The sequence below is a fragment of the Dendropsophus ebraccatus genome, chromosome 1, assembly GCF_027789765.1.
Source record: "Dendropsophus ebraccatus isolate aDenEbr1 chromosome 1, aDenEbr1.pat, whole genome shotgun sequence".
In the NCBI taxonomy this organism is placed as follows: Eukaryota; Metazoa; Chordata; class Amphibia; order Anura; family Hylidae; genus Dendropsophus; species Dendropsophus ebraccatus.
Genome location: NC_091454.1, coordinates 94,542,385 through 94,569,460, shown reverse-complemented (window position 1 = coordinate 94,569,460; position 27,076 = coordinate 94,542,385). Strand labels below are relative to the sequence as shown.

Sequence of the window (27,076 nt, the reverse complement as noted above, 5' to 3'; positions counted from 1 at the left end):
CAGGGTCTTACTGTGAGGTATATCCCCACAGTATATGGCACTGGGTTATAGTGTATACAGTGACTCTCCTACTGTCAGGTATATCCCCACAGTATATAGCACTGGGTTATAGTGTATACAGTGACTGCCCTACTGTGAGGTATATCCCCACTGTATATGGCACTGGGTTATAGTGTATACAGTGACTCTCCTACTGTCAGGTATATCCCCACAGTATATAGCACTGGGTTATAGTGTATACAGTGACTGCCCTACTGTGAGGTATATCCCCACTGTATATGGCACTGGGTTATAGTGTATAAAGTGACTGCCCTACTGTCAGGTATATCCCCACTGTATATAGCACTGGGTTATAGTGTATACAGTGACTGCCCTACTGTGAGGTATATCCCCACTGTATATGGAACTGGGTTATAGTGTATACAGTGACTCCTGTAGTATGACGTATGCCCTCAAAGTATACGACACTGTGATGAGAGAAGTGACTCCTGCAGTAACCATGTAATGACTCAGGACATCGCGGCTGAGAAGGGAGGGCGGCTGTGACGTCATAAGACGGTAAAAGAAGCGTTATGTGGCAGGGCCTATGCTCTCCCTCCTGGCTCCGCCCATCCTCTGTAGTAAGGGCCCCGCCCGGACATCTCGCACCTCAGTCTACTGTAGTGCTCGGGAAGGAACTGGCGGAGACTGCGGACTGGTGAGTGTTATAGCCAGGGATGTGCGGGAGGTAGAGCGCCGCCTCCGTGTACCTGCTGCTGGTCTCCATAGAGCCGTGTGCTGACATGTGCCCCGGTGCTCTAGTGATCAGTGAGAGGTGTCCGGTCATGGAAACTTCTCCCATAGACCTAGTGGGGAAACTTCTGATTGAGCAGTAGTTACCGGCGGGCGGCTGTGTGCTCGGGGACCCGGCTCCGCAGTGGGGTAGGAGGCTGCCGTTACTACCCGGGCTGTGTCCTCTCCTGGCAGCCGGGAACCTGTCAGCTGCGAGCGCTGCGCACAAGGTGTAATCTAGGGCCCCGTTCACACCATGGCTCCTGTACACCCGCGGCTATATAGAGGTCCGCATATCCTGCAATGGCATTCTGGCTGCCCCATTGATTCTGATGCTCATTTGCTTTGTCCCGGTGGGTTCCACTGCTCTCCCCACTGTGACCACCAGCAGGACCTCCGTGGCCTGTTACTATAGAATCCACCAGAGCTCGGGGCCGGTGCTGATGTCTATGGGAAGCAGCTGCTGGGATCAGCTACCTCTCCACTACACAGGTTGTGTGTGATGTTACACAGCCGGTCTCCTCATTACAGCTGACCTGCAGTACTGCCCCCAAACTGAGGGGAAGAGTGGTGCTGGTCCTGGAAGAAAGTGGATAGGGTTTTGTGACAATCCCTTTAGGGTATAAACCCACACACCGTATACACAGCGTATTTACTGCTGCGATACGCAGCGAATACGCAGCAAAAACGCAGCAGATTAGATCTAAATAACTGAACTCAGCATTAAATCTTCACCATCAAACTGCTGCGTATTTGCTGCGTATTTGTTGCGTATTTGCTGCGTATACGGTGTGTGGGTTTGTACCCTTATAAAGGTGTTTTTTTTTTGTTTTTGTTTTTTTTTTTTTGGATGGCCGTCATTCCCTGGCCATATAACATCTGTTTCAACGGTAACAGCCGTTATTTTATAATAGAATTTATTTAGCCGCAAAATGATGGCCGTTTAAAACAAGTCTGTCAGCTGGGCAAAAAGACTGTGTGGTGGTGGCCATACACTGTTACGTTGCAGAATTCCAAAGAGAATGTACCACTGGTGGCGGTCTATTACCAAGCACCAGCTGGGGGTGAAGCACTGCAGGTGGGCCAGCCCCCAGTGTGACAATGGGCCCTCCCCTAATAGACTGGTGCTGTACACGGGAATTGGGCCATTGTTCAAAAAAAGGACCACGCCAACATCATCCTCACACTGGCGCCAGTCTATCCATGTAAAATTCACAAAAGCAATGTACTGGTGTACATTCTCTTTAACCCTTCCAGGACTATGTGAATTTTCGTTTTTTGTGCTTTTTGTTTTTTCCTCCTCACGTTTAAAAGGCCATAGTACTTCCTTTTCACCTACAGACCCACACGAACCCTTTATTTTATTTGATGCGACCAAAAATGCACAATTTTGCACTTATGCCGTTTACCGTGCGAGATCAGGAATGTGATCATTTAATAGTTCGGGCGATTACGCACACAGCGATACCAAACATGTTAGTTTATTTATAAAATGGGGGAAAAGGGGGGTGATTCAAACTTGTATTAGGAGAGGGGACTTTTTATTAATGTAAAAAAAAACTGTTTTTTCATGGTAATTAGACTTCTATGTACACAGAATTGATCTGCCATTGAGATCAATGTTGCGTATATTACAGAGCAGCGATCCATTAGATCGGTGCTCTGTTGGTCTGGTCTGCAGCAGACCAGATCAGCAGAATACTGAGCCGGGATCAGCGTCATTCAGACGCTGAGGCCCGGCCAGGTAAGTTAAACATATTGCCGCTCCGCGATCGTATCACGCGGGGGATCTGCCCAATAGACACCAGGGATGGGGGTTAAATAGCTGCATCTAAACGGCTCATTAGCGGGCGCAGCAATCGGACCGTGCTCGCTAATAGCCGCGATCCCGGGCTATTAATAACACCCAGGATATCGGCGGTTCACGTACACCCAGGATCACGTACACTTACATCCTTGGTTGGCAAGGGGTTAAAGCTGTACCACCTGCAAAAACTGTATAAGGGTACGTGCACACTACGGAATGGCGACGGAAAACCTGTTGCGCATTCTGCAGCTTGCACCCCCTCGCGGGCTGTGGTTGGCACGCGTCTCTGCCCTTGTCATAGACTCCACTCTATGCACGGGCAGATTCCGTCCTTCCCAAGAATGAACTGCAGTGTGCACGTACCTTAAACTTGGAAATGGACTAAATGTAATCACTAGTAGATTACATTTGGTCCACAGAACCCAGTTGACATGGGTACGCCATGGTATACATCGGCATACTGTTCTGTCAGCACACTGACACACACCCTTAAAGGGAACCTGTCACCCCCCGTGCCGGGGTGACAGGCTCCCGACCCCCCGTTAGAGACCCCTATACTTACCTCATCCCGCCGGGTCCCGCTTCTGGATTCGGTCGGGTCCCGGAGATCTCAGCCGCTGCAGCCCGGCGCGCGCGCTGAGAGATGAGTCCAACGCTCATAGAGAATGACGGAGCGCTGGACTCTCCCGTCATTCTCTATGAGCGTTGGACTCATCTCTCAGCGCGCGCGCCGGGCTGCAGCGGCTGAGATCTCCGGGACCCGACCGAATCCAGAAGCGGGACCCGGCGGGATGAGGTAAGTATAGGGGTCTCTAACGGGGGGTCGGGAGCCTGTCACCCCGGTACGGGGGGTGACAGGTTCCCTTTAAAGTGTACCCTTTCGTTATAACTTTCTAAATCAGCAGTGATGGGATATAAAGCAAGTTTGCAAATTACATTTATTTTATTTTGTTATCCTGTAAAACAAAGCTGTACTTACCAGAAATCCGGGTCTAGTTTACTGGTTGAAAAAAAAAAGCCTGAAAGCATGAAGTCACGGCTCAATGCGTCCATCGTACCCATGGCTGCCTTCTCTCTGAGCTCTCACATTACCTGGGAAACATGAGAATTCCTTTGTTTAGACTGGGAAAAAAAAGTATATGGGTGCGTTCACATATACAGGATCTGCAGCAGGTCTTCAGCAGATTTGATGGTGCAGATTCAAAGCAAATCTGCCGCAGATCCTGTACGTGTGAACGCACCCTAAACAAAGGAAGTGCCGTGTTTTCCATAACTAAAAAAATAAAATAATAATAAATTACAAAGTAAGTCAGGGGTTACATTATTATCTGAGAGTCCTGCCTGGAGCACATCACAGTGTACACCATGGGTCTCCAAACTGCGGCCCTCCAGCTGTTGCAAAACTACAACTCTCATCATGCCTGGACAGCCAAAGCCTTAGCTGTCCAGGCATGATGGGAGTTGTAGTTTTGCAACAGCTGGAGGGCCGCAGTTTGGGGACCCATGGTATACACTATAGCAAGCCTATAATAACCTTTTTAATTGGTTGCTGACCTATACATCTGGAGTGTGCATGATATGTGATGTGAACGGGACACAAGCTGTGGGCTGTTACGCAGTAGGCCACATACTGTACATAGCACCCTGTTACTATGTAATACATGATATCATGGTAGTTGCCCATGAGGCTATATAGTGTACACAGTGCCCCATTACTATGTAATGTATGATAGTATGGGCAGCCATCCATGAGGTTATATAGTATATACAGTGCCTTATTACAATTTAATACGAGATATAGTTGGTTAGCCATATTTGGTATGACCATAGCCAAAAAGGGGTCCAGATTATTTGGTGGTGGGGGGTGGATTGACGTATCTGCCATATGTATGCTGAATAAGTATGTATACTTATTTTGGTTGGAGATTGATCTTGAACTGATGTGCCTAGAGCTGTGGTGTCAAACCTGTGGCCCTGAGCTGATCCAAAACTACAATTGCCATCGTACTCGGGCAGCCAAAGCTTTGGCTTTTAGCAACAGCTGGGAGGCTGCAGGTTTAAAATGCTGTGATCATTGCCACACGGAATGCTGGGGCTGGGGGGAACTGTAGCAAGCATGACTTTATGGGTCTGTGAACATTGTGTCAAATTCATCAGAGTGGTACATGTGCCAGAATATGTGGTGACTCTGTAGACTTTTTTTTTTTTTTTAATTATACCATAACTGGTGTACATTTACAGCAGTGTTTTGCATCAAAAGTGTTAAATATCAAGAAACAATGTAGCGAAGCCAAGTTTGTCAATGTTCTTTCTGAGGTAAGAAACAAGATCTGCTTTAGGTTGTCCACAAATGAGCAGGACATCAGCAATGTAATGCCTGTACCAATGGATGTAACTGGCATATGGATTGTTGGGTGTATGTATCTCCTCTCCGAACTGTCTGTAGGTTAAACAAACCTAACCTTCTGACATGTCCCTACAGTGCACAGGGCGCTGAGGGTGAAGGTAACTTTCTTACCTATATCCCAAGTACTATTTTACTTACTTTGTATTGTATAGTGTTAAATGCGTCTTTGTGTTTGACAGGGCATGGAGCCATTTAACGCCCCCCCCCCCCACCCTGTCAATCACTCTTATGCCCGGGGATGTAGTATTATTCCTCCGGCCATAAGAGGGCACACTGATACTCACCACCCCCTTTTAGTTTTGCAGCGCACAAGTATGGCTGCAGGTGAGTATGGCTTTTTTTTGTTTGTTTTTACAGTCAGGAAATACTGATGGTTTGCTGAAGCCTCTTGAAAGGCTTTTTGATCAGTATATTCTAACCGAAAAAGGACTACAGTCATGAGCTTGCAGCCTTATGCTTCAATAGAAAGCTGATGACAAAATCTACTTGTGTAGTATATCGTTCTGTTCACTCAGCACAGCCATGGCCATATCCTGTGATCTAGCCGTGTACAATGCTATAATGTTACATGTGATTCACAGTTGATATCTATACCTCAGTCAGTGTCTGCACAGATTTTTTTTTCCCCCTGCAGTGTATGTGTCAGATGATTTCTTTATCTACTTGGCTGCCACTGCAAATGCTGCAGACATAATGCATTAAAATTCTGTGTCTACATTTTAATGAGTCATATACCCTTAGTAAAATTATAGCTTTTGGTAAAACCATTCTCACGTAACACTGTCTGCTATTGTACTGCAGATTGTAGAGGTACTTTGGGGAATGTATGTACAATAATGGAGAGGAGGGGAGGCAGCAAAACCTTTGTTGGATGATATCCCTGACACTTTTATTCTTGGGTAGTGTACATGCTACCACGTTGGAGATGTCATTTCTCATTTTCTTTCATTGTTTTTTCAGGGCCATATTCACATGTCTGTAAGCTGTTCATCAGAGACTGAATTTTTCAGCACTTCTGAGCCTCCCTGTACTATAACTTATCAAGTGAGTGCTGAAACGGCTCAAGCACTCCACTATTGAAGTAGCACTGCTGTGTAAGTACAGTAGTGTAGAGCATCAACTGTTTCGGAACTTATTGCATAATGAGTTATAATGCAGGGAGTCTTGTAGGAGTTGAAAAGTTCAGTGTATGATATACAGCCCGTTGATCACAGAGATGTGAATCTGGCCTTAAAAAGGGTTGGACACTTTATAGTAAAATAGTTTAGTGTACTGTAACTAAGTCTACTTACTGACAGCAGCTCCCTGTATACTTAATAAAGCTAAAATCAGATTCCCCTACTACAGGCTGTGGTGAGTCAGTCCATAAGATGGCAGACATGGTGGACATGGGGGGGCGGAGTATGGCCACAAGCTCCTCTGTGTTGGCCATCTTATGGACAGCCTCACCACAGAGCAGGGCAGCCTAGCCTGGAGGAGGGGAGTCTGATATTAACTCTGAGGTACAAAGGGAGCTGCTGTCAGTATATACAGTGAGTACACTTACTAATACTGTACATTGGGCAATTTTACTATAAAGTGGCCAACCCCTTAAATGTTCCTTTTATAAAACTTATATTCCTTTTATTTAGTATAAATGATGTTTATTATCCACCTGCAAAGAATTCAGATGAACTTTTGCATAGGTCACAAGTTTTTCTGCAGGATCAATGATGTCTTAGAGAAACCATCAGTGTGGCAGCTTTATTTGTAGATCAGCAGGTAGAGCCTGTCTAGGGCTTGCCAGTCAATGCTTCAGTGAAAAATGGATGGTGCGTCTGTGTCATTAGTGAAAAACAGACCCCTTTAATTTCTGTTGGTTCCAAAACAACTGACCGCATAAGGGCATTTTTTTTTTTTTTATCCCCAAAACGGATCAGTGGTCATATCTGGATGTGTGGATGACCATGTTGAAATCAATTGGTTATTTTTCTGTCTCGATCAGGATCCTGTTCTAGGACAGAAAAAAAATGGATATGTGATGAGGCCTAAGCAGAAAAATCTCCCATAGGTTTTTACTGGATAGGCTAAAAGGAGGAATTGGCAGCATAATTCATTTGTTTGGTAGTCGCTTTGTGACCCTGTTGCTCCATTGAGTCCCTGTAAATTATAACATTAAGTGGCTCATAAAAGTTAAAGTGTAACTGTCGCTTTCAAAGCAAATGTGCCATCAGTTACATCACTTTGGGTTTTTATACCTTAATGGATTGGCACAGTCCACAGCTTAGTTCCTGCACCGATCCATTAAAGTATAAAACCCAACCGATATACCTAAACGGTACATTTGCTTTAACTTATTCACAACCTTTCTATTACAAAAATGTAGCTAAACTGGCCCACTCCTCAATCTTGGATACCCATTGCTGTCCTGTAGCTGTTTAGGGGCACAGCATAGCTGCACTGCAATTGGTGTTGTGTATCTTTAAATAGTTATACCCTATTCGAGAGAAAGAGAGCATTGGGTACAACATCCAGTAAAGACATTTAGAGATACTCAACTATTAGGAACAGCCTGCTGCTGGCCGAACTCAGCAGTAGAAGGGAGTAGCAGTGCCACACCAGCCCTGTGTGCTCAGCTTCTCCTAGTGCTGTGCATCTCTAAAGAGATTTACCAGATGCCGCACCCAATGCTTTGTCTCTGGTAGAGGGTACAGTCAGAAAGTTATACAGCTCTGTCAATGATTATTTAAAAAAGAGGGAAAAAAAAGTCTTCCAGTGCTTATCAGCCTCTGTATGTCCTGCAGGAAGTGGTGTAGTTTCTCCAGCTCTCTTCTGCCACCTCTGTCTGTAACAGGAATTGTCCAGAGCAGGAATGGTTTGCTGTGGGGTAATGGAAAAAGAAACAGGGTTGTATGGGTGATATGCTTCTATAGCAGGATACATTGCTGTCCCTCTGGCATATACCTCCAATTTAGGGTAGCTTCACACGTACCGGATCTTCTGCGATTTGCAGCGAAATCTGCTGCGGATCCTGGTATAATGAAGTGCTTTGGGGGTCACATACCCGCAGTGGAATTTTCATTCTGCCGCAGATATGTGACCCGGCCCCTTTAATACCCCCGCAGCATACATTACCTGCTCGGCACCGCTGCTGTGTAAAGCTCCTGGCTCCCCTCGCTCCTCATCAGCCAATCAGTGCTGCCGAGCACTTCATTATACCAAGATCTGCAGCGGATTTTGCTGCAAATCGCAGTGTGAAATCCGCTACAGATCCGGTACGTGTGAAGGCACCAAGTCTGGCATGTCCACAATGGTGTGAAGTCCTCTTTTTATAACATACAGTACTTTAGAACCTTTAATATCATCCTGGCAAGGACACAGTTTTCCATTGCTCCTGAAAAAATGGGCGATGAAAAGGTCAGTGAACAGAACAGCTCTTTATGTCTTACTTCCAAGTCTTGCATTGTGTTAATGGGCATTTTCTTCTGCCTTGCATGAATAAGTCTGTTATAATTGTTCTCTTTTTTTCCTTGGCAGTGCTTTGGTAGCTTGACCCTAATTGCAGTATCAATGGTGGGTGCTGACCACAACAAAGCTGTCAACCGTGTCCGTTTCTAATGTGCATACATTTCTCAAGTATTTTCCATTTTTGGAAATGCAGTTTAAGCTGATAATGTAGGGAAACTCCACAATGCTTTGGTTGTATTTTTTTTTTTTTTTAACATATGTTTATGGTTTTCAATAGACAGCATAGCGAATACTGAGGCGCCAACTGCCAATTTTTGGCAGAAATCAATAGTCCAGGCGATTTTAAGAAACTTTATAATTGGGTTTATTAGCTGAAAAATGCATTTTTATTATGAAAAAAACAGTTTGAAGCTCTCCCCCATGTCTTCATTGTTCTCCTATGGAGAGAGCTAAATAAAACACCAAAACTGGACAACAAAGAGTTAAATCTACAAATACCCCACCCTTTATCTCCTCTGACAGTCACCACTGACCTCTCTGAGCTCTGATTACAGCTGTCACCCAGCTTGGTGCCTGTAATCCTCTGTTATCTGCTTTCTGCTGTCAGCTAACTTTCTCCTTCCTCCCCCCTCCCCTCTCCCTAGAGCAGACAGGGTACGTCTGATGCAACAAGTCACAATTTCCAGATTTTTTTGCAGTGGATGGAAAAGAGGGAGGGGGGACCTGGGAAAAGGCTTTTTAAATGCAGATAATGGCATATTTGGCTAATAAACCCAATTACACAGTTTCTTAAAATCGCCTGGACTATTGATTTCTGCAAAAAAAATAAAAAATACGACCGTGACTCTTTAAGGGTTACAGAACAGCCATTTTGGTTTAGTTACAAAACATCTCTAATACATCAGACGTTCCTACCCGTACTTAGTCACAAAATCACTGCTGGACGCCCTCCTCTTTGGCCTGGGGTCAAATTTTACCAGGAATGACACCTATACCATGGCACTCAGTTCCTGCCTATAAATTGTTTCAGACATGTCCTAGAACATAATTATAAATCGTATATAAAAAAGAATAGGTCTCCCCCGAAAACACCGAACATGCCCTTCAACCCCTCTGTGTTGTACCAACCAATACCCCTAAAATTAAGCATGAGCGCGTTTATCTCAGCACAAAAATAATGATGAATAATAAAAGCCCTCTAATATAATGATTAATAATAAATAATGATGAATAATAAAAGCCCTCTACAATTTTTTTTTTTCCCTTTGCCTCTTGGTCTTTACTTTGTTATATAATAGTAGTTTGCATAGAACACTCACAAGCTCCCCCATTGTTGGGGTCTCAGGCTGCAGCCAGTGGTGCAGGATACACTTTTTTTTTTAACTAAATGCAGCATTTTGGCCCCCGTGTGTCCCATTAATAATTCTGGTTGATCTAATGTGAAGTTGTGGTAAATTAGATTGCGCAGTCTCAGAGGTACCTCAGCCTCCCACACTCGTTTAAGGTAGCTCTGAACATTTGTCCAAAAGGTTTGTATTTGAGGACATTGCCACAAGGCATGCATTAAATTAGCCTTAGACGGTTGGCAGGGCCATATTAACAGCTGCTGTGGCCCTAGGCACGAAACTTGAAGACGCCCCATCTTGGGAAGCGTAGTTTCGGCCACATGCATTTCTCAACGTAGAAACATTGTCTGAATGGCATTGTTTTTAACTGCTTAAAACACAAATTTCCATATTAAATCAATGGTTAGAGCCATCTGCATATTGTCCGAAGGAATTCTCACCACAGGATTGGTAGGTGATGGCTGCAGGCGTCACAGCCATACTAGACCTTAACAACACCTCCACACCAGACCTGATCATACCTACCCCCCTCAAAAAGACACCAGATTTACTGCCAAGTCTGAACGGGAGGTGGGAGACTTAAACATTTTTTTTTCCAGGGACACTTTGCCAGAGAGGTGTGTGGTGTGTGGTTAGTTAAAGGAGACCTGTCACTCCCTGTGCCGGGGTGACAGGCTCCCGATCCCCGTTACAGCCCCCTATACTCACCTGATCCTGCCGGGTCCCGCTTTTGGATCAGGTCGGGTCACGGAGATAAAGTTCCCGAAGCCCGGCGCGCGCGCGCTGACAGGGGAGTACGGTGCCCATAGAGAATGACTGAGCATCGGACTCCCCATTCATTCTCTATGAGTGTCGGACTCTCCTGTCAGCGCGCGTGATGGGCTTCGGGAGCTGATATCTCCGTGACCCGACCGGATCCAAAAGCGGGACCCGGCGGGATCAGGTGAGTATAGGGGGCTGTAACGGGGTCGGGAGCCTGTCACCCCGACACGGGGGGTGACAGGTCCTCTTTAAACTCACCCCCCCCCCTTCTTTTCCATGTGTAATTTAAAAGAACAAGGGCATACTCGCCTGCCTGCAGCGCTCCTCTGGCGGCTCATCTCCCTGCTCTGCGCCAGGAGTATCCTCTTGTGGCCAGAGGCAGCATACTGCCTGCAGCCACAATAGGTACTGTCAGAGGGATGAACTGTTGGCTCCCATATGTCAGTGCACTATTTAAGGGGCAGGTCTCCCCATGCAACTTTTACTACTGGAAACCACAAAAATGGTCTGGAGGATAGGCAGGTTTTTGGTTGTTTTTTTTTTTTTTTGCTTTTCAGAAACATTTTAATCTGCATAGGATGACTTAGAAATCATTGTTTTTTACTGCAGGTATACAGCTGCTCCCATACGATACCATAGGGCCATAGTGTTTTATATCTAGTTGGATTGCCGGTTTCTCAATTAATGCTGCTGTGGATTTTGAAAACATGCTTCAGCCAGCACTGCCACAAGTATGAATTCCGACTAAAGATCATGTAACAGGCTGACAATGGGCCCGTGTATTCCAGATATGAGAACTGTGCAGACCTGCTACAGCTGGACACTCTATAGAAAGAGGACAATGCTTGCAGGGTTACAAAAACATCCATTTCTGCTTCCTGCTGTGAGCAACAAAGAAACTCTGGAAAAGGCTGCCAGTGACAATGTAGCGCTGCAGGGTTGAGGCTTTTTGTATTGTCTTATGGCCTCACTTTTTCCCAGTAAGATTGAAATCAGTTGTATCAAGAAGTACTGTAAAACAATCAGGATAACCTTTCATATTTTATGGTGCACATTCAGGCTATGTTCACCCAGTAAAATAAAAACTGAATATGACTAATTTTCATTAAAAATAATTGTGAACAGATGAGATCAAAACTGACATTTTGCAAAAGCAGGTTGTAAATGTGTGGTTGTAACCAACTACTGTACAGCCAATAATCTATACAGTTTGTTCACGGCTGGCCAATTTCCTATTGACTTCATTGGAGCACATTATATTGAGAATGACGCCCCTTTTTTACGTGAGCATAGCCTTAGTTCCTACCGCCAAATTAGCAGCAGGTGAACATACCCTAGTGTGAAGCTTTATACTTCTTCTGGGTTTTGGACCCCCTTCTGGGTTTGGTGTACAGATACTGGCAGCTGTAGCTGCAGGTGGATTGCCGCTTGTGTATTTTTATCCTCCGATAGGGCTGTGGCAGGAATGTGTTGGGTGCGGCTGTGACACCTATTTATCCATATGAGAATTGTCTCATACAAATAATCATGTATAAAAAGAAAGCTATTCATCTAGCCATCCCCTGTGACAGTGCTGTTGCATTTATCCCCAGCATGTGAATGACACAGTCCTGGTAAAACACTCTGCTGCTTGGAGCACCAAGTAACAAAGTGAGGAGTTTAGTATGCACCACACTGCTCTCACTGCAGAATGAGAGCGTAACACACCATAGAAGACCTCTATAGTCTTAGACCCACAAGTCATTGTAAATCCAGAATTGTGTAGGAAATGAACAAAACTATCCTACAGAATAACAGTTTCAAGTAACAAAAAGTGTATACATTGAGTAGGACGGCGCTATATAATAGGTGCAGTTCTGTCAGCCATAGAGGTGCAGTGACTGTGGTGTTTTGCGTGTTTTCACAGTGTCTGGCTGATAGAGTACACAACATCTGTGTGTTGCTGAATGGTTCTGTCATCATTATGGTTTCTGGCAAAGTGAAACTCTTCTCTCATTGCCTGACCAGAATTTAAAATACAGCCTTTGTTCACAAGAGGCAAGTGTGTGTGCGTTCAGAAAATAAATGCTGCAGACTGAACTGTGATAGGTATTCCATTAAAAAGGATTAAAAAGATTGTCTAGAACATGGCAACCATCTTGAAGGGCACCATATTGGATCAAGGACAGTTTTTTTTGTTTTGTTTTATGGGAATATCATGTAGCGTGTCAAAGAAGACCAGAATGGTCTCCGAAATGGCTAAAAGGGGTACTGTTTCAAATCAGCCGGTTTCAGAAAGGTTTATAGATTTGTAACTTCTATCCAGTTTTCTAGTACTTATCAGCTGCTGTATGTCCTGCAAGAAGTGGTGCTTTCTGTCCAGTCTGACAGTGCTCTCTGCTGGCATCTCTGTCAGAGACAGAAACTGTCCAAAGCAGGAGCAAATCCCCATAGAAAGCCTTTCAGACTGAAAAGAAAACGCCACTTCCTGCAGGACATAAGTATGGGAAGACTTGAAATTTTGAAATAGAAGTAAATTACACATCTATATTACTTTATGAAAACATTGAGTACCCCTGGAGTACTCTCTTTTTTTTTTTTTTTTTTTTTTTTTTTTTTTTTTTTTTTTTTTTTCTTTTTTTTTTTAATGCAATATCTCTTGTGGTTCAAAGGATATCCGCATGGGAAGTTGCAATAACAACCAGGAACAATCCCAGTCCTCATGGGCCACCGGCAGGTCATTTTTTGAGGATATTCCGTACAAAGAACACCTGTTATAATACCTGATGCACTAAGTATAATTATATCTATATCACTTGCAAAATACTAAGGAAGTCTGAAAACATGACCTGTTGGTGGGCCATGAGGACTGTAACTGAGAAGCACTGGCATAAAAGATAGGCATCCATTATCAGGGTATTCCGAAGTAGTTTTCCCCTTTCACTTCTAAAATAAAAGGTTGTCCTGATACTTTTCACCACCTTTTTGAGAAGAACTCAATTTTCCAGACCTGATTGTGTGATGGATCACACCATGCATTATGCACAGTGACTGCCATTTTCTTTGAATAGTATCCCCTAGAAGAGAAAAGAGAAACCAAGCATGTTAGAAGAACCTTCTTGGAGATAGTTCTGTAATATTAATGCATGTGTGTGTACAGTAGTTTACATAAAACAGTATTTATAGCTATAATAACTACAGTGTACTACCCATTCTATTTGGGGATATTACTGACCAGTACGTGGACTGGTTTCCAGTTGAAGCTGATCTTATTCACAACAAATCAGTTTTCCCTGATCTTTGTCAGCTGCTGTTTCCTCCATCTGCCAAATGCTTATATAAAAGAAAAGGAATGTTAATCTGGGAGGTATGTGTGCCTGCCAAAGATTATAGACAAACTATGGATTGCGTCATCAAACGTAGAATAGAATTTCTAACAGTTTGCTTTTAGTAAGGTTTGTGTGAACCACTTCTACATCCCATTAATGCAAAACATATACCTGAACTATGAAGGGTGCAGAAAATGCTGCCTATGAAATTAGGAAAATGTAAATATATATTTTGTATTTATTTCTGTTCTATGATAATGCCATGTTGTTCCACCATTATAAAAACAGATCCTTGTTCCTTCTAAGACATGCCTGGTAATCTATATCCCACCTGCCTGTTGCTGTCGCTAGTGGCAGCTCTGTATGCTTTCTCTATTCAGATCACAGCTGCATACATGTAGTGTTATGCTGAATAAATGCACCTGCTTTCATGGGACATTGCATACTGTAGGTTTGAGAATGCAGGGTTCAGGGAATTCCCTGCTTTTTGTTTATTGTCCTCCTCTAATGACATGTCAACCCATGTAACTACTACAGCATGGGTCTCCAAACTGCCCTCCAGCTGTTGCAAAACTACATTTCCCATCATGCCTGGACAACCAAAGCTTTAGCTGTCCAGGCATGATGGGAGTTGTAGTTTCACAACAGCTGGAGGGCCGCAGCTTGGAGACCCATGTACTACAGCCTGTGACTGGGCATGCCATTGTTGGAGGTCGGTAAACATACTGGTGGGGAACCAGGGGATTGCTAAGGTAAGTATGCTGTTGCCTTTCCACACTTGCAGATTTTGCTGCATGTGGATTTCCATGCCGCCTAAACCGCCCACATTACTAGTATGCGACTGAGCGCCTGGCCCAGTGGGCCCCTGAGTGATGTGCTGCTGCGGCGCTGTCCCCGAATCCGGGAACCTCGCGGTCCTGGATTCCTGGGTGGGCACACGTTTTAAATGGCTGTTTCCCTCCTCTCCGTCTTGGCACTTAGCTTCTTACAGCTCAAATACTGCGTTCCTCAGACGCTGTGTATGCCGGAACGCTCCAGGCGGGTAGGACTTCAAACACGGACAGAATCTTGAAGCACGCACTGCTAGAGCCTCATGAAGAGAGCTGAGCACTGGTACTGAGGGGAGGGTAAACAGCAGAAGCCTCCAGCCCAGTGGAGGAGAGTAACTGGTAATATGTCTGCACGCTCAGATTGAGGGTTGAAACAAATGTGAAGAGTAGAAGAATATCAACTGCACACAAGTTGCCATCAATTTTTTTTTATTTTTTTTTATTTATTTATGCAATTTAATTTTTTTTCCCACAGTTTCCAACACTGGTAATAGAGGTTCAGTATAAATTTTAATATACCATATCACTGCTGGACATTTCGGTCACTCAAGACCTTTATGAACAGGATATACTGTGTTCATGAATATCAAGGACACCATGTATTGGAACAAGATGTGTGTGGATGATGGTGCCCGCACTGCCTCTTACTGCCAGCAAAGCAAATCTTGCTTATCAGCGCTTGCTTGCAGTGCCCTTAAAAGCACAACTAATCGAGTAACCAGGCGGCTGCATGAACGATCCCTGTATAGTTTGTGTGACCATTTAAAGGGAATCTGTCAGCACCTATTCTAGTTCTAAGGTGCTGACAGTGTGATGAAGGTCTGTGTCTCCTAGTGGTGTGTCATACCTTTCTTTTTCAGATCGGTCCTGCACTTTGTCCCAAACTGTGCTGTAACTGTCTTCACAACTGTCAAAGAGGGGGAGTGGTGATGTCTTCGTGCCGCACTTTGGCCCATCTCACCACTACCTCCTCCCAGCTTGTCTTGAATGTTCATTGCGCCCGTCCCCCGGCCTCCTGCGATGTCCTCTTTAGCTTCCTGGTTCTGTGTACTGTGCGCGCTCCCACGGCCTGATTCGTGCTTTGGCCCTCAGTGTGCCTGCACTGCTCCCACACACTACGGCGCATGTGGATGCCCAAACACTCAGTGTGTCTAAGTCATCCTGTAACATCTGCGCATCTTCCATAGACTGTACTGTACTACAAAGCTTGGTCTCATCTGCAAAGATAGAAACATTGCTGTTAATTCCATTCTCAATATCATTAATAAACAAGTTAAACAGAAGAGGGCCCAGTACTGACCCTTGGGGTACACCACTTATTACCGGGGACCATTCGGAGTAGGAATCATTGACCACCACTCTCTGGGTACGATTATTAAGCCAGTTTTCAATCCAGTTACACATTAAACTTTCCAAACCAGTAGACTTTAACTTACCCATCAGACGTCCATGAGGAACTGTGTCAAACGCTTTTGCGAAATCCAGGTACACGATATCCACAGCCACCCCCCTATCCAGGCTTCTACTTACCTCTTCATAGAAACATATTAGGTTGGTTTGACAGCTTCTGTCCTTAGTAAAACCATGCTGGTTATCACTTATAATACTATTAGCCACTACATATTCCTGGATGTAGTCCCTTATAAGCCCCTCAAATAGTTTCCCCACAATGGACGTTAAGCTTACGAGTCTATAGTTACCTGAGGAAGTTCGAGAGCCCTTTTTCGAAGATCGGCACTACATTTGCCTTACGCCACTCCCTCGGCACAATACCAGTAAGTAACACTGAATATTTCATACAAGGGTAGTGAAATTACAGAACTGAGTTCCCTAAGAACTCTGGGGTGTACAATCAATCAGGCCCTGGAGCTTTGGTTACATTGAGTTTATTTCATTTATTTTGGACCATATCTATAGTAAACCAGAATAGGTGCTGACAGATTCCCTTTAAATACATTGCTATTGGCCTCCTGTTTTATGTAGGGAGATGTGTGGCCTGTAAGCAACAATTTATAGGGCTGCACAAAAGACTATGGGATCAGTCGCCAAGCGAGCGTTTTTGTGCTCCTCTGGAATCGTTTCACCTTTTTACATAGGTTGATTATCTGCCAAATAAGTGTTTCTAGCAACACTTTTTGTCCACATTAGGCCCATGTTAAAGGGCCGTTAGTCTGGGCCCCATTGATGAGGGCTGCTCTGTATATCGTTAAGAAAAACATTTCAACACCACCATCTGACCGAGGCGAAAAAAATGTAATACTTTAAATACTTTAAAATGTATATCCCCCAATGGTCACTGTCAGGGTAGTTCTTGTCAGGACAAGCCACTGATGGTTGGCTGAAAATGATCTAAACGTACCTTCTCAATTGCCCAGTATCTCCAGTGTATAGCTAGATTCATAATAAAATAGAACTAGACAAGACAGCTGTTTGTTTTGTCTCCTTGGACTTTTGAAGTGTTGTTACTTGGATGAATTTACATGTTCCCATTTAAACTGATGACGTAAACTAAAATTACTACTTCCAGTATTGCAACATAAGAACTGACAAATGACCTAACAGCCTGAGCTTCCTGGTTTTCCTCCCTTGATCCACTCGTTTGCTTGCTTGTTTTTTTTTTTGTTTTTTTTTTTAAACCAAACACACAAATATGGAAATGGGTCTGTTTGCTGCAACAATAGAACTTTAAGTTAACTGCAACTGAATCTTAATATATTACTGTAATTAAGCAGAAATGGTGTGGTTGGGGAAATGAGCTTTTGGGTGGCAGCCAGGCTTTATAGTAAGGGCCCTATTCCACCGGACGATTATCGTTTAGATTATCGTTAAATCGTTCGAATCTGAACGATAATCGTTCGGTTGAAATGCAGTTAACGATTAACGACCGAACGGGAAATCGTTGATCGCTTTATAAGACCTGGACCTATTTTTATCGTTGCTCGTTCGCAAATCGTTCGCATTGAATAAGACATTGTTCGGTCGTTCGCAATAGATACGAACGCAATAGCGAATAAATAGCGAAGAGAAACGATCGCAATTACGATCATAAGTAACGATTATCGTTCCATGGAAATGACCAAACGTTTGTCTTTCGCAATAGCGGTCGTTTGAGATCGTTAATCGTTAACGGTTATGCAAACGATAATCGTCCGGTGGAATAGGGCCCTAACTTCAGGTTAATCAGAAGGAATCTGTGCTGTACAGGAGTATGTGTTATGACATTAACCAGTTACTACATGCTGGGGTGGAGTTAGTAAAGTCTGCCCATGCACGTATGGCTATAAAATTCTGGAAAAAGGGCTTATTAAGATCCTCATCTCCAGTAATAGTATGCTTGGGGGGAGAAGACAGTCCCTGGTCTTTGAACTTACTGTGACTCTGACCTATATTGAAATGCATTGATATTTACATGGCTGATCTTTGTTTACTTTAGTTAAAAGATGCCTAACTGGGGAGGTGGAAACAAGTGTGGGGCCTGTGGCAGAACGGTGTACCACGCCGAAGAGGTGCAGTGTGATGGCAAGAGCTACCATAAGTGCTGCTTCCTCTGCAGTAAGTATATAACTTGTCATGTGCAGTTCAGGACGTGTTCATATGGAGTTATTGACAGCTGTGTACAAGAGCGCAAAAGGACAATATTCCATTTTCAGTCTGGAATCCAGCTGAACAAAGATTGAATAAAACCTATAGAACTGTTGGGTATCTTTTTACAACTTGTACATTCTAAAAGTCGTGATTTCTTCTTTCTTGTGCTCAGTGGGCTACTTGCACACATCAGCCTGGGAGGATTAGGGCTGCTTACAGGGTGGAATGTGAGAACAGTGAGCTCCATGGCATCTACTTGGCACTCTGAGCACAATTATATTTTTGTTTAATGACTCCCATCTTGCAGATTCCCACTGGAAAAATGTTGCTGGAAGCTGACTACCCACAGACTGCACACATTTTCCACTTGTTGAATGTCCCCATTATACAAGCCTGACCCAACGCTATAATAGCTGGCTGATTTTTGTGGATTCTCCCCCCCCCCTTCAGTTTAATAAAAATGCAGTACAATGAATTTAATGCTTGTAACAAGGATGGCAGTGCTTGTTACAGTAATGTTGGTGTGCAGCCATAAGTCAAACTTCTCATTGGCCGCTAAATGAACAATATGTGGTGATATTTTCTGTTTCTGTTATGTTCATCATGTTTGTCATGAGTCACAATAAAATGGGCTGTAAAATCTTGTGTGTGTATATATACAGCCTTATAACTATATAATGAGCAGTTCTCCACCTGGTTAAAAAGCTTGCTGTCACTGAATTGAAACATTCGTATTAATAGCCAGAAACAGAATACCTGTTGGGGACTACTGCATGACCACATGGCTGTTAGTCTAGGCAATACCTCAAACAACTCTCCAGACTAATGAGCATTAAAATGTCTGTCATTATACACTCAAGATCTAAACAGGGGATGTGATCTAAAGTATGTTTGCAAGATGTTGTACAAGCTGTCCACTTCGGTCTTGTACTAAATGTATCAATAACTTTATCCTTTACTTTGGTGCGGAATAGGTGAATACCCAAAGTGACATAATCTGCTTATATAATGCACAGAAGTTTCAGGCAGAATGATGTACAGTGGTACCTTGGTTTAAGAGTAACTTGGTTTAAGAGCATTGCTTTGGTTTAAGAGCTTCCTGTACTGGGTGGGAGGGGGAGAGGGGGAGGGGCATGGTCTGCATAGTGTGGTCTACAGCACTGTACTCTGACCCAAGCAGTCTCCCTCATCTTCCAAATCATGGCAGATCCACTTCAGGTAATCTCTCCATAGCTGTAACCTCTCTCTCCCCGTACAGAGAGCGCTGCATGTATGTGCCCACATCTGCCCTGCTCATTCCTTCATGCTCCCTGCAATCTCTGTCAGTCCTGATTGGTCCATGTTGAACACACACCCCATCCCCCCTGCTTCTCCATTCTAGCCTGTTGTACTACACTACTGCATTATGGGGATCTGCAGTTCCATCCTGTATCTACAAACTGCTGTTGTTTTCCAGGTTTATGCACTTATTATACATTATACACCACATACTGATTGCTATGCTGTACAGTAATTTAAAATATCACATATTCAGCTGTTTATATATGTTTGTTTTGTTTGTTTTACATGTTGTTCAGAATATAAAATCATTATTTTTGGGGTGTGGAACCAATTGTCTGCATTTCAATGATTTCCTATGTGAAATTTTGCTTTGGTTTAAGAGTGGATTTGGATTACAAGCATGGCTCCGGAACGAATTATGCTCGTAATCCAAGGCACCACTGTATTTACATTAGTTTATTAATTTTTCCTATACGAAATCATTGGTTCCTCGATTTACAGTGATGCTTACTTGTATCCAGGTCCAGTCTCCTGAAGGCTGCTTTTTAATCTTGTGCTGGTTGAAAAAAGAAGACCAAACACAGAAATTCCTGGTCATTTGATGGATGGACACATTGAGCCGTGACTTTCTGTACTGGCCAGGACTTCCTGTGTTTAGTCTTTGTTTCTTTTTTTGTTTTTGTTTTTACAACCAGCACAAGACTAAAAATCTGCCTTCCGGAGACTGGACCTATAAGTATAGTTTTGTTTTACAGCATGATGGCTAAAAAATAATAATGAATGTAAATTGCAAATTTTCTTTATTTCACATGTACTGTTCATTTAGATTTTGAAGTTATAACAGGTTCCCTTTATTCCAGCCCGAGTAAAAATGAACATGCTGCTGTGAAATAGAAAAGAAGCTATACTTGCCTAACACAAATTCCCTGCAGCTTCTGATCACCTTCAAACGGTTCCCCAATCTTTTCTCTTCTTCCTGCTTCTAAAACCAATGTTCTTAGCTGCAAAAGGTGACTGGCTAAGTGGACAGATCCTGCAGTGTCCCGTCTCCCCCAGTGATTGACTGAGCCCGCAGGTCCTACTTCCGAATTTTTATCTTGGATGTAAGTGTCCTTTTACACACACAGATATCTGACAGATTGCCAAAGTCAGGAACAAACTATAAACAGGGAATCTGTCATAAAGGAAAGACTGAGATTTATCCTATTTTCTAGTCCATTCCTGGCTTTATCATAAATCTGTCAGATATTTATATGTAAAAGGACTAGAGATGAGCAAACAGAGTTCGAGTCCATCCGAACCCGAACGTTGGGCATTTGATTAGCTGGGGCTGCTGAACTTGGATAAAGCTCTAAGGTGGTCTGGAAAACATGGATACAGCCAATGACTATATCCATGTTTTCCACATAGCCTTAGGGCTTTATCCAACTTCAGCAGCCACCGCTAATCAAATGCCGAAAGTTCGGGTTCGGATCGACTCGAGGATGCTCCAGGTTCGCTCATCTCTAAAAAGTACCTTTAGAAGAGGGGGACCAGATAGAGGTGAACACCCTTTTGGCATATTCAATTTTACTCCTTTAACTTCACTGGTTTATTTTACCAACTCTCCATAGTATTACCCACCCTACCATACAGTTTTTGGGGAAAAATACATAAATAGAAAAGAGCCACCCATTGTGTAAAACAAACACTGTTTCCCTGTGGTGGTCCCCGCCAGGTGTCTTGTTTACGAGCTCCCCGCATGTGAGTGCTATAGCCAGTTGGTAGTCTCCATAGTCATATGCTGTACTTACTGGCATCATGGCTCAGTGTTGAGAGATGATGCCAGTTGTATAGCTTGACTGCTAAAGCTGATTCCTTGACCACCTAAACTAAAAGCTAGACAATCCCTTTCAAAGAGGACTCTACCACTCCCGACTTGTCTGATTTAGCAAATGCATGCCCATGAAATAACCGTTCTTAAATATCTTATAACCCTGTGATGTGCCCTTCCTGTGGTGTTCTTACTAGAAATCTAACTTTATAACCAACTGACTGTCCCTACACAGTCTGACTGTGCCAGACACTGTAGGGAATTGGTGGCAAACACTTTGTTATTTATACATTTCTAGGAGGAATAACAGAGGAACAGCACATCAGAGATATAAGAAAACCTGATCCAGAATGGTTGTTTTACAGGCAGAACATTATTGCTAAAGCAGGCAGGCCAGGAATGGTGGTCCTTTTTTAGGAAGGGATTTTGTATACCTCCTGTTAGGCATTTGGGGGGGGGGGGGGGTGCTTGAATCAGTGGAGCCACAGATTTACACACAGATTTATTTTTTTTAAAGCACAAAAGTAAATCCTCTATCTTTGCATTTACTAGAGCAAATATATAACAGAACACATATTACAGTCACATTAATTATTTTATATATTCCTTATTTTAGTGGTTTGCAGAAAAAACCTTGATAGCACAACTGTGGCTATTCATGAGGATGAGATTTACTGCCGATCCTGTTATGGCAAAAAGTATGGACCCAAGGGCTATGGATATGGACAAGGAGCAGGTACTTTGAATATGGACAGAGGTGAACGGCTGGGCATTAGACCTGAAGAGTAAGTTAATATTTCATTACTATGTACACTTCAGTCTTGTACTAAATGCATCAGTAACTTTCTCCTTTACTTTGGGGTGAGGAATAGGTGTATATCCAATGTGACATGATCTGCCTGTATAATGCACAGAAGTTTCAGGCAGAATGATTTATTTACAGTTTGTTCTTATATTTTGTATACAAAATCATTGGTTCCTGTAGTGATGCAAAAAATATAGCCGTTTGTGTTGTGGCAACAGATCATGTGTAATATTAGTACTCTTACAACAAATGAACAAATATACATGACAACAGCCATGGTCACACATGCACATTGCTGCCACGTTTTTTTCATTGGGTCTAACAGGAACAGAGTTCTTGTACATGGCTAGTGTTAGTCAGACCCATAGAGACTGAATAAAATGGCAAGGGGCATTCAAACTCCTCGCTGCAGCTGTACATTGAGGTGAATTTCCAGCCCAGCAGTCTATCTATTCTATCTGTAACCCCCTTTTTAGAGGGCAAAAAAAAAACTATTAAAAAATCTTTAATTTTGTTCTGTTACAGATCACAACAGTCACGTACCACTGTCTCCGTTAATCCTTCTAAGTTTGCGCAGAAGTTTGGTGGAGCTGATAAATGTCCCAGATGTGGTGAATCTGTATATGCTGCAGAGAAAGTAATGGGAGCTGGAAAGGTAATGGATTAAACTTTATATTAAGGCGACTCTGTACCCACAATCTGACCTCCCCCCACCCCGGAACGCTTGGACCTTTTGGATAGCTGCTTTTAATCCAAGATCTGTCCTGGGGTCTGTTCGGCAGATGATGCAGGTATTGTCCTAAAAAACTACTTTTAAACTTAGATCGTATATGCATTAGGCTGACACAACCTCTCTGTCCCTCCTCCCTGCGCTTCTCATCATTCGGAAGGCTTTAGGCAGATTGTCTCCTATTCATCAGCTGTGTGAATACTAAACATGGGCTGGATCGTTAAGTCACCTGTGCAATGTTCAGACAGGAGAAGATATTCCAGTGGCATTCTTAATGATGAAAGAGGGTGGTGCAAACTTAGGGCACAGATACTCTAAGCCCCGGCCGTTGGGCACGGGGCTGCCAGTTTAAAAGTTGATTTTTAGGACAATAACTGCATCTCCTGCCGAACTGACCCCAGGACAGATCTTGGATTAAAAGCAGCTATCCGAAGGTACAAGTGGTTTGGGGGGATCAGATTGTGGGTACAGGGTAGCTTTAATTTGGCTTCCTTTTTTTAAAGTAAAGAAACTTACCAAAACTGGACTTTTCCACACTCGGTTGTTAATTTAATGAAATGAAGCAAGCGGGGTTATAGTAAAATGCACTGGCCTCTTAATAAATCTGGCACTGCAGCAGCTGACCTGCATATGTCACGCAGTAAAGTCTAGAGTTAATCATAGTAAATTTTACGGGCCACTTCTCAACATTGCACAAAAAATTTTAACTTTTACTTACCTCCACCACCACACACATTATGTATGTCAGGTTAGTGCTTTTGTTCTTCTAGTCCTTTTTTAATTGTACATCTGTGTAAAATATTATCTTCTATGGAAATGAAGGGGTGAGACTGAAATGAAGATGATTGCTGTCACTTTGATGGTTAATAGAAATAATTAACACAGGTGAAAAGAGCACATTTTTAACTACTTTCTAGACTAAGCAGTATTTCTATAGATAAATTCAATTTATTATACCGTATATATTTACTCTATAATTCACCATTGACTTTATTTCCTCCCCTTGTAGCCATGGCATAAGAATTGTTTCAGATGTGCGAAATGTGGAAAAAGTCTAGAATCTACAACCTTGACTGAAAAAGATGGGGAGATCTATTGCAAAGGTGAGAAGGCTTGAATGCTAGCACGTATGCTATGTTTGCTGTCTGTAATCTTTTGGTTTGAAGGCTCTGTTGAGCTGACCATAAAAAGACAAATACAGGAGATCTGGATTAAGGTGGAACAGTCGCATCACTAGGAAATGCCTAGCTTATGGTATCAACCTGCAAATTTATTTTTGTTGGTTCTCGTCTGAAAAAGGGGCCAGTAGACAGACCTTGGATGTATAACACAGGATACTGCTTTAAAATGACTCTTGTAAAAAAGAAAATATGGTTTACACTTCCAGCTTCCTGAAAAGTTGTTGTGGCCTCCTATTGTGCTGTAAAACATAAGGTTGTTAAATGATAACATAGGATGTTAAAGGTTTGAGAAGGAAGCTCTGGGCAGAAGAATTTGCTTCCTTCGGAAAATGGATGGAATACAGTACAGTGGTGCCCTGGATTACGAGCATAATTCATCCCAGGACGGTGTTTGTAATCCAAATCCACTCTTAAACCAAAGCAAATTTTCCCATAAGAAATCACTGATATGCAGACAATTGGTTCCATACCCCAAAAATTATTTATTCTGAATAACATGTAAAACAGATGAAACAAACATTCAGAAACAGCAGAATATGTGATATAAGTTACTGTACAGTAATGGAGAGGATGGGAAACACAAGGGCGGACAGAGACTGCAGGGAGCATGAAGGAATGAGCAGGACATATGTAGGCACTTACATGCAGCACTCTCTGTCTGGGGAGAGAGGGGTTACAGCTATGAAGAGATTACCTCCACAGTCCTGTCCCCTGATACAAGCCCCAGCCTGAAGTGGATCTGCTATGATCCTCCATGACCCACCCCCCACTCCCCCTACCACCCAGTACTGGGAGCTCTTAAACCAAGTCACAATTTTGAAAAACTGTGACCTCTTATACCAAAACGCTCTTAAACCAAGGTACCACTGTACTTTGGTTTTATACTGTGCTAGTAAAATCCAGGCTATCAAATATCACATGTAATTGATCCATTCAGCGGAAAAGACACATTAGGTTCCTAAACTGAAGTCATACAATATGGCAGATCTACTAGAACTGTTTAATACACAGGGTAGACTTGGTCCAGACTGGCCAAGGATGAACCAAAGTTATCACAGATCGTGCTGTTTTCTGTATTTGGTGCATCTTTACACACTGTTTAATTTCATACCACATACAGTATTGGCTTAACTAACACTTAAATGTTGGATCTTAAGAGTATTCCAACTATGTAAAACTTTGTCAAGCTAGGCCCCTGCCAGTTTAATTTTGATGGCTGATCCTGAGAAAAGGTCACTGCTTTTATAAAGATAGATGACCCTGCTAAGCAACACCCTGTCAAGTCGGCTGCAGATATGTCTACAACACATAAATAAGGCAAAATGTGCTTCATTAGTGTCTGTTAATTGTTTGTATTTTTCTGTTTTCTTTAGCTTGTTATGCCAAAAATTTTGGACCCAAGGGATTTGGATATGGCCAAGGAGCTGGAGCACTTGTACACGCACAGTAAAGACCATGTAAAATGCTCTGATAGAACATTTATCGACCACCCCATAATACTTAATTACTAAGTGACTTTGCCATTCCAAGACTTTACTAATCACTGTGAAGTAATACTTACTTGCCTGAACTGGAACAAGTTTTTCAATTTGATAATTTGCTAAACTAAACCTTAGTAGAATTTTTTTTTTCAGCAAGAATAATAATTTTTGGTTGTAACAATGATGAAACAATAGAATTTTTTTTCTGTTTTTCCTACTTTATACCTGAAAATAAATCTAAATTTTCAATAGAAAGTGTGTATGTTTTCTCATTTTATAATTTTTTCATGTTAGAAACAACATAATTGTCAATATTCACAAACCAACTAATGAGATCTTAAAGGACAAGTGCCATGAAAAACTTTTTCCCAGTAACTGAAGCACATTACAATCACCTATCTGCCTTCCTTCCCTGTCTTTTCCCCCCTCCACCCCCCACCAGGAAGTGTAAGAAACTCACACAGACCTAATGACTGTCGTCACCGTCACCAGGCAGCTCCTTCTTGTGAGAATGAGTCATCAGCAGGAGGGCTGCTCTAGGTCCTGTTACAGCAGCCCCCCCCCCCCTCCCCAGTCCAAGTGATGGCTTGCAATTGTTCAGCCAATGGGAGCTGAGCAAGCTGAGTCACCTGACAAGGCAGGGGAGGGGGAGGCTGCTGTAACAGGGGAAGGAGCTGAGAGAAGAGCTTGGTGACGACAGTAATTAGGTCTGTGTGAGTTAGGACACTTCCTGGTGGAGGGGGGAAAAGACAGGGAAGGGAGGCAAATAGGTGATTGAAGCATATTACAGAGTTATATAATTGTAATGTGCTTCAATTAATGGGAAAAAGTTTTTCATGGCACTTGTCCTTTAAGCCATGCCTATGGAAGACCCAAAAATGGAATTCTCGGTTTAATTGTACTTTTTTGAAGACCCTTTATTTAACCATAAAATGCACTGTGAAACAAGAAAACTATTTGAGCCAGACCCCCACAGATCTGCAACTGTTGAAGAAAAAAAAAAAATATATATATAATATATATATATATATATATATATATATATATATATATATATATATATATATATATATATATATATATATATATATATATATATATATATATATATATATATAATACAATGATACCCAATGTATAGTGTTTGTGTCCTTACAATTTTTTTTTTTTTTTTTAAATGAGAAAAGGCTATGACGTATTCTGACCCATTGCACTTTTCTTTTTTACTTCTGCAGAGCTGTATGATGGCAAAAATTTTTGCGCCACAGTCCTTAGTTCTGGGGTAGATGGGATCTTTCTGGGATTCAATGTAACCAGATATGATGGGTAGTTTTTGTTTCGGCCGTTTAACTGCGGGATCAATACCAATTACATTTTAACAGTTTGAACATTTCCAATACCAAATATGTTTATTTTATTGGAATTTAGACTTTGATGGGAAGTTTTTATTTTATGCAGTTTACCATACCTTTGTGCCGACTGGACCCTTGACAGTTGCAGCACCCGTCAAATTTTTTATTTA

At 42.6% G+C, this 27,076-nt stretch overlaps 1 protein-coding gene and 1 long non-coding RNA gene across 2 annotated transcripts in view; one reads left to right on the top strand and one right to left on the bottom strand.

Moving 5' to 3' along the window:
- The window catches only part of LOC138795861 (uncharacterized), a 33,941-nt gene extending 32,796 nt beyond the window's left edge, over positions 1–1,145 (bottom strand). Inside the window, exon 1 of the long non-coding RNA XR_011363678.1 lies at positions 880–1,145. This is a non-coding gene — a long non-coding RNA (uncharacterized lncRNA). The remainder of the gene's footprint in view (positions 1–879) is intronic.
- CSRP2 (cysteine and glycine rich protein 2) lies at positions 589–25,770 on the top strand. Its single transcript, XM_069975510.1, has 6 exons — positions 589–697; positions 18,112–18,230; positions 21,974–22,142; positions 22,688–22,817; positions 23,902–23,995; positions 25,447–25,770. Exons 2-6 carry the CDS (start codon positions 18,119–18,121, stop codon positions 25,521–25,523), a joined length of 582 nt encoding a protein of 193 aa, XP_069831611.1. The 5' UTR covers positions 589–697; positions 18,112–18,118; the 3' UTR covers positions 25,524–25,770.
- Positions 25,771–27,076: the final 1,306 nt, after the last annotated feature.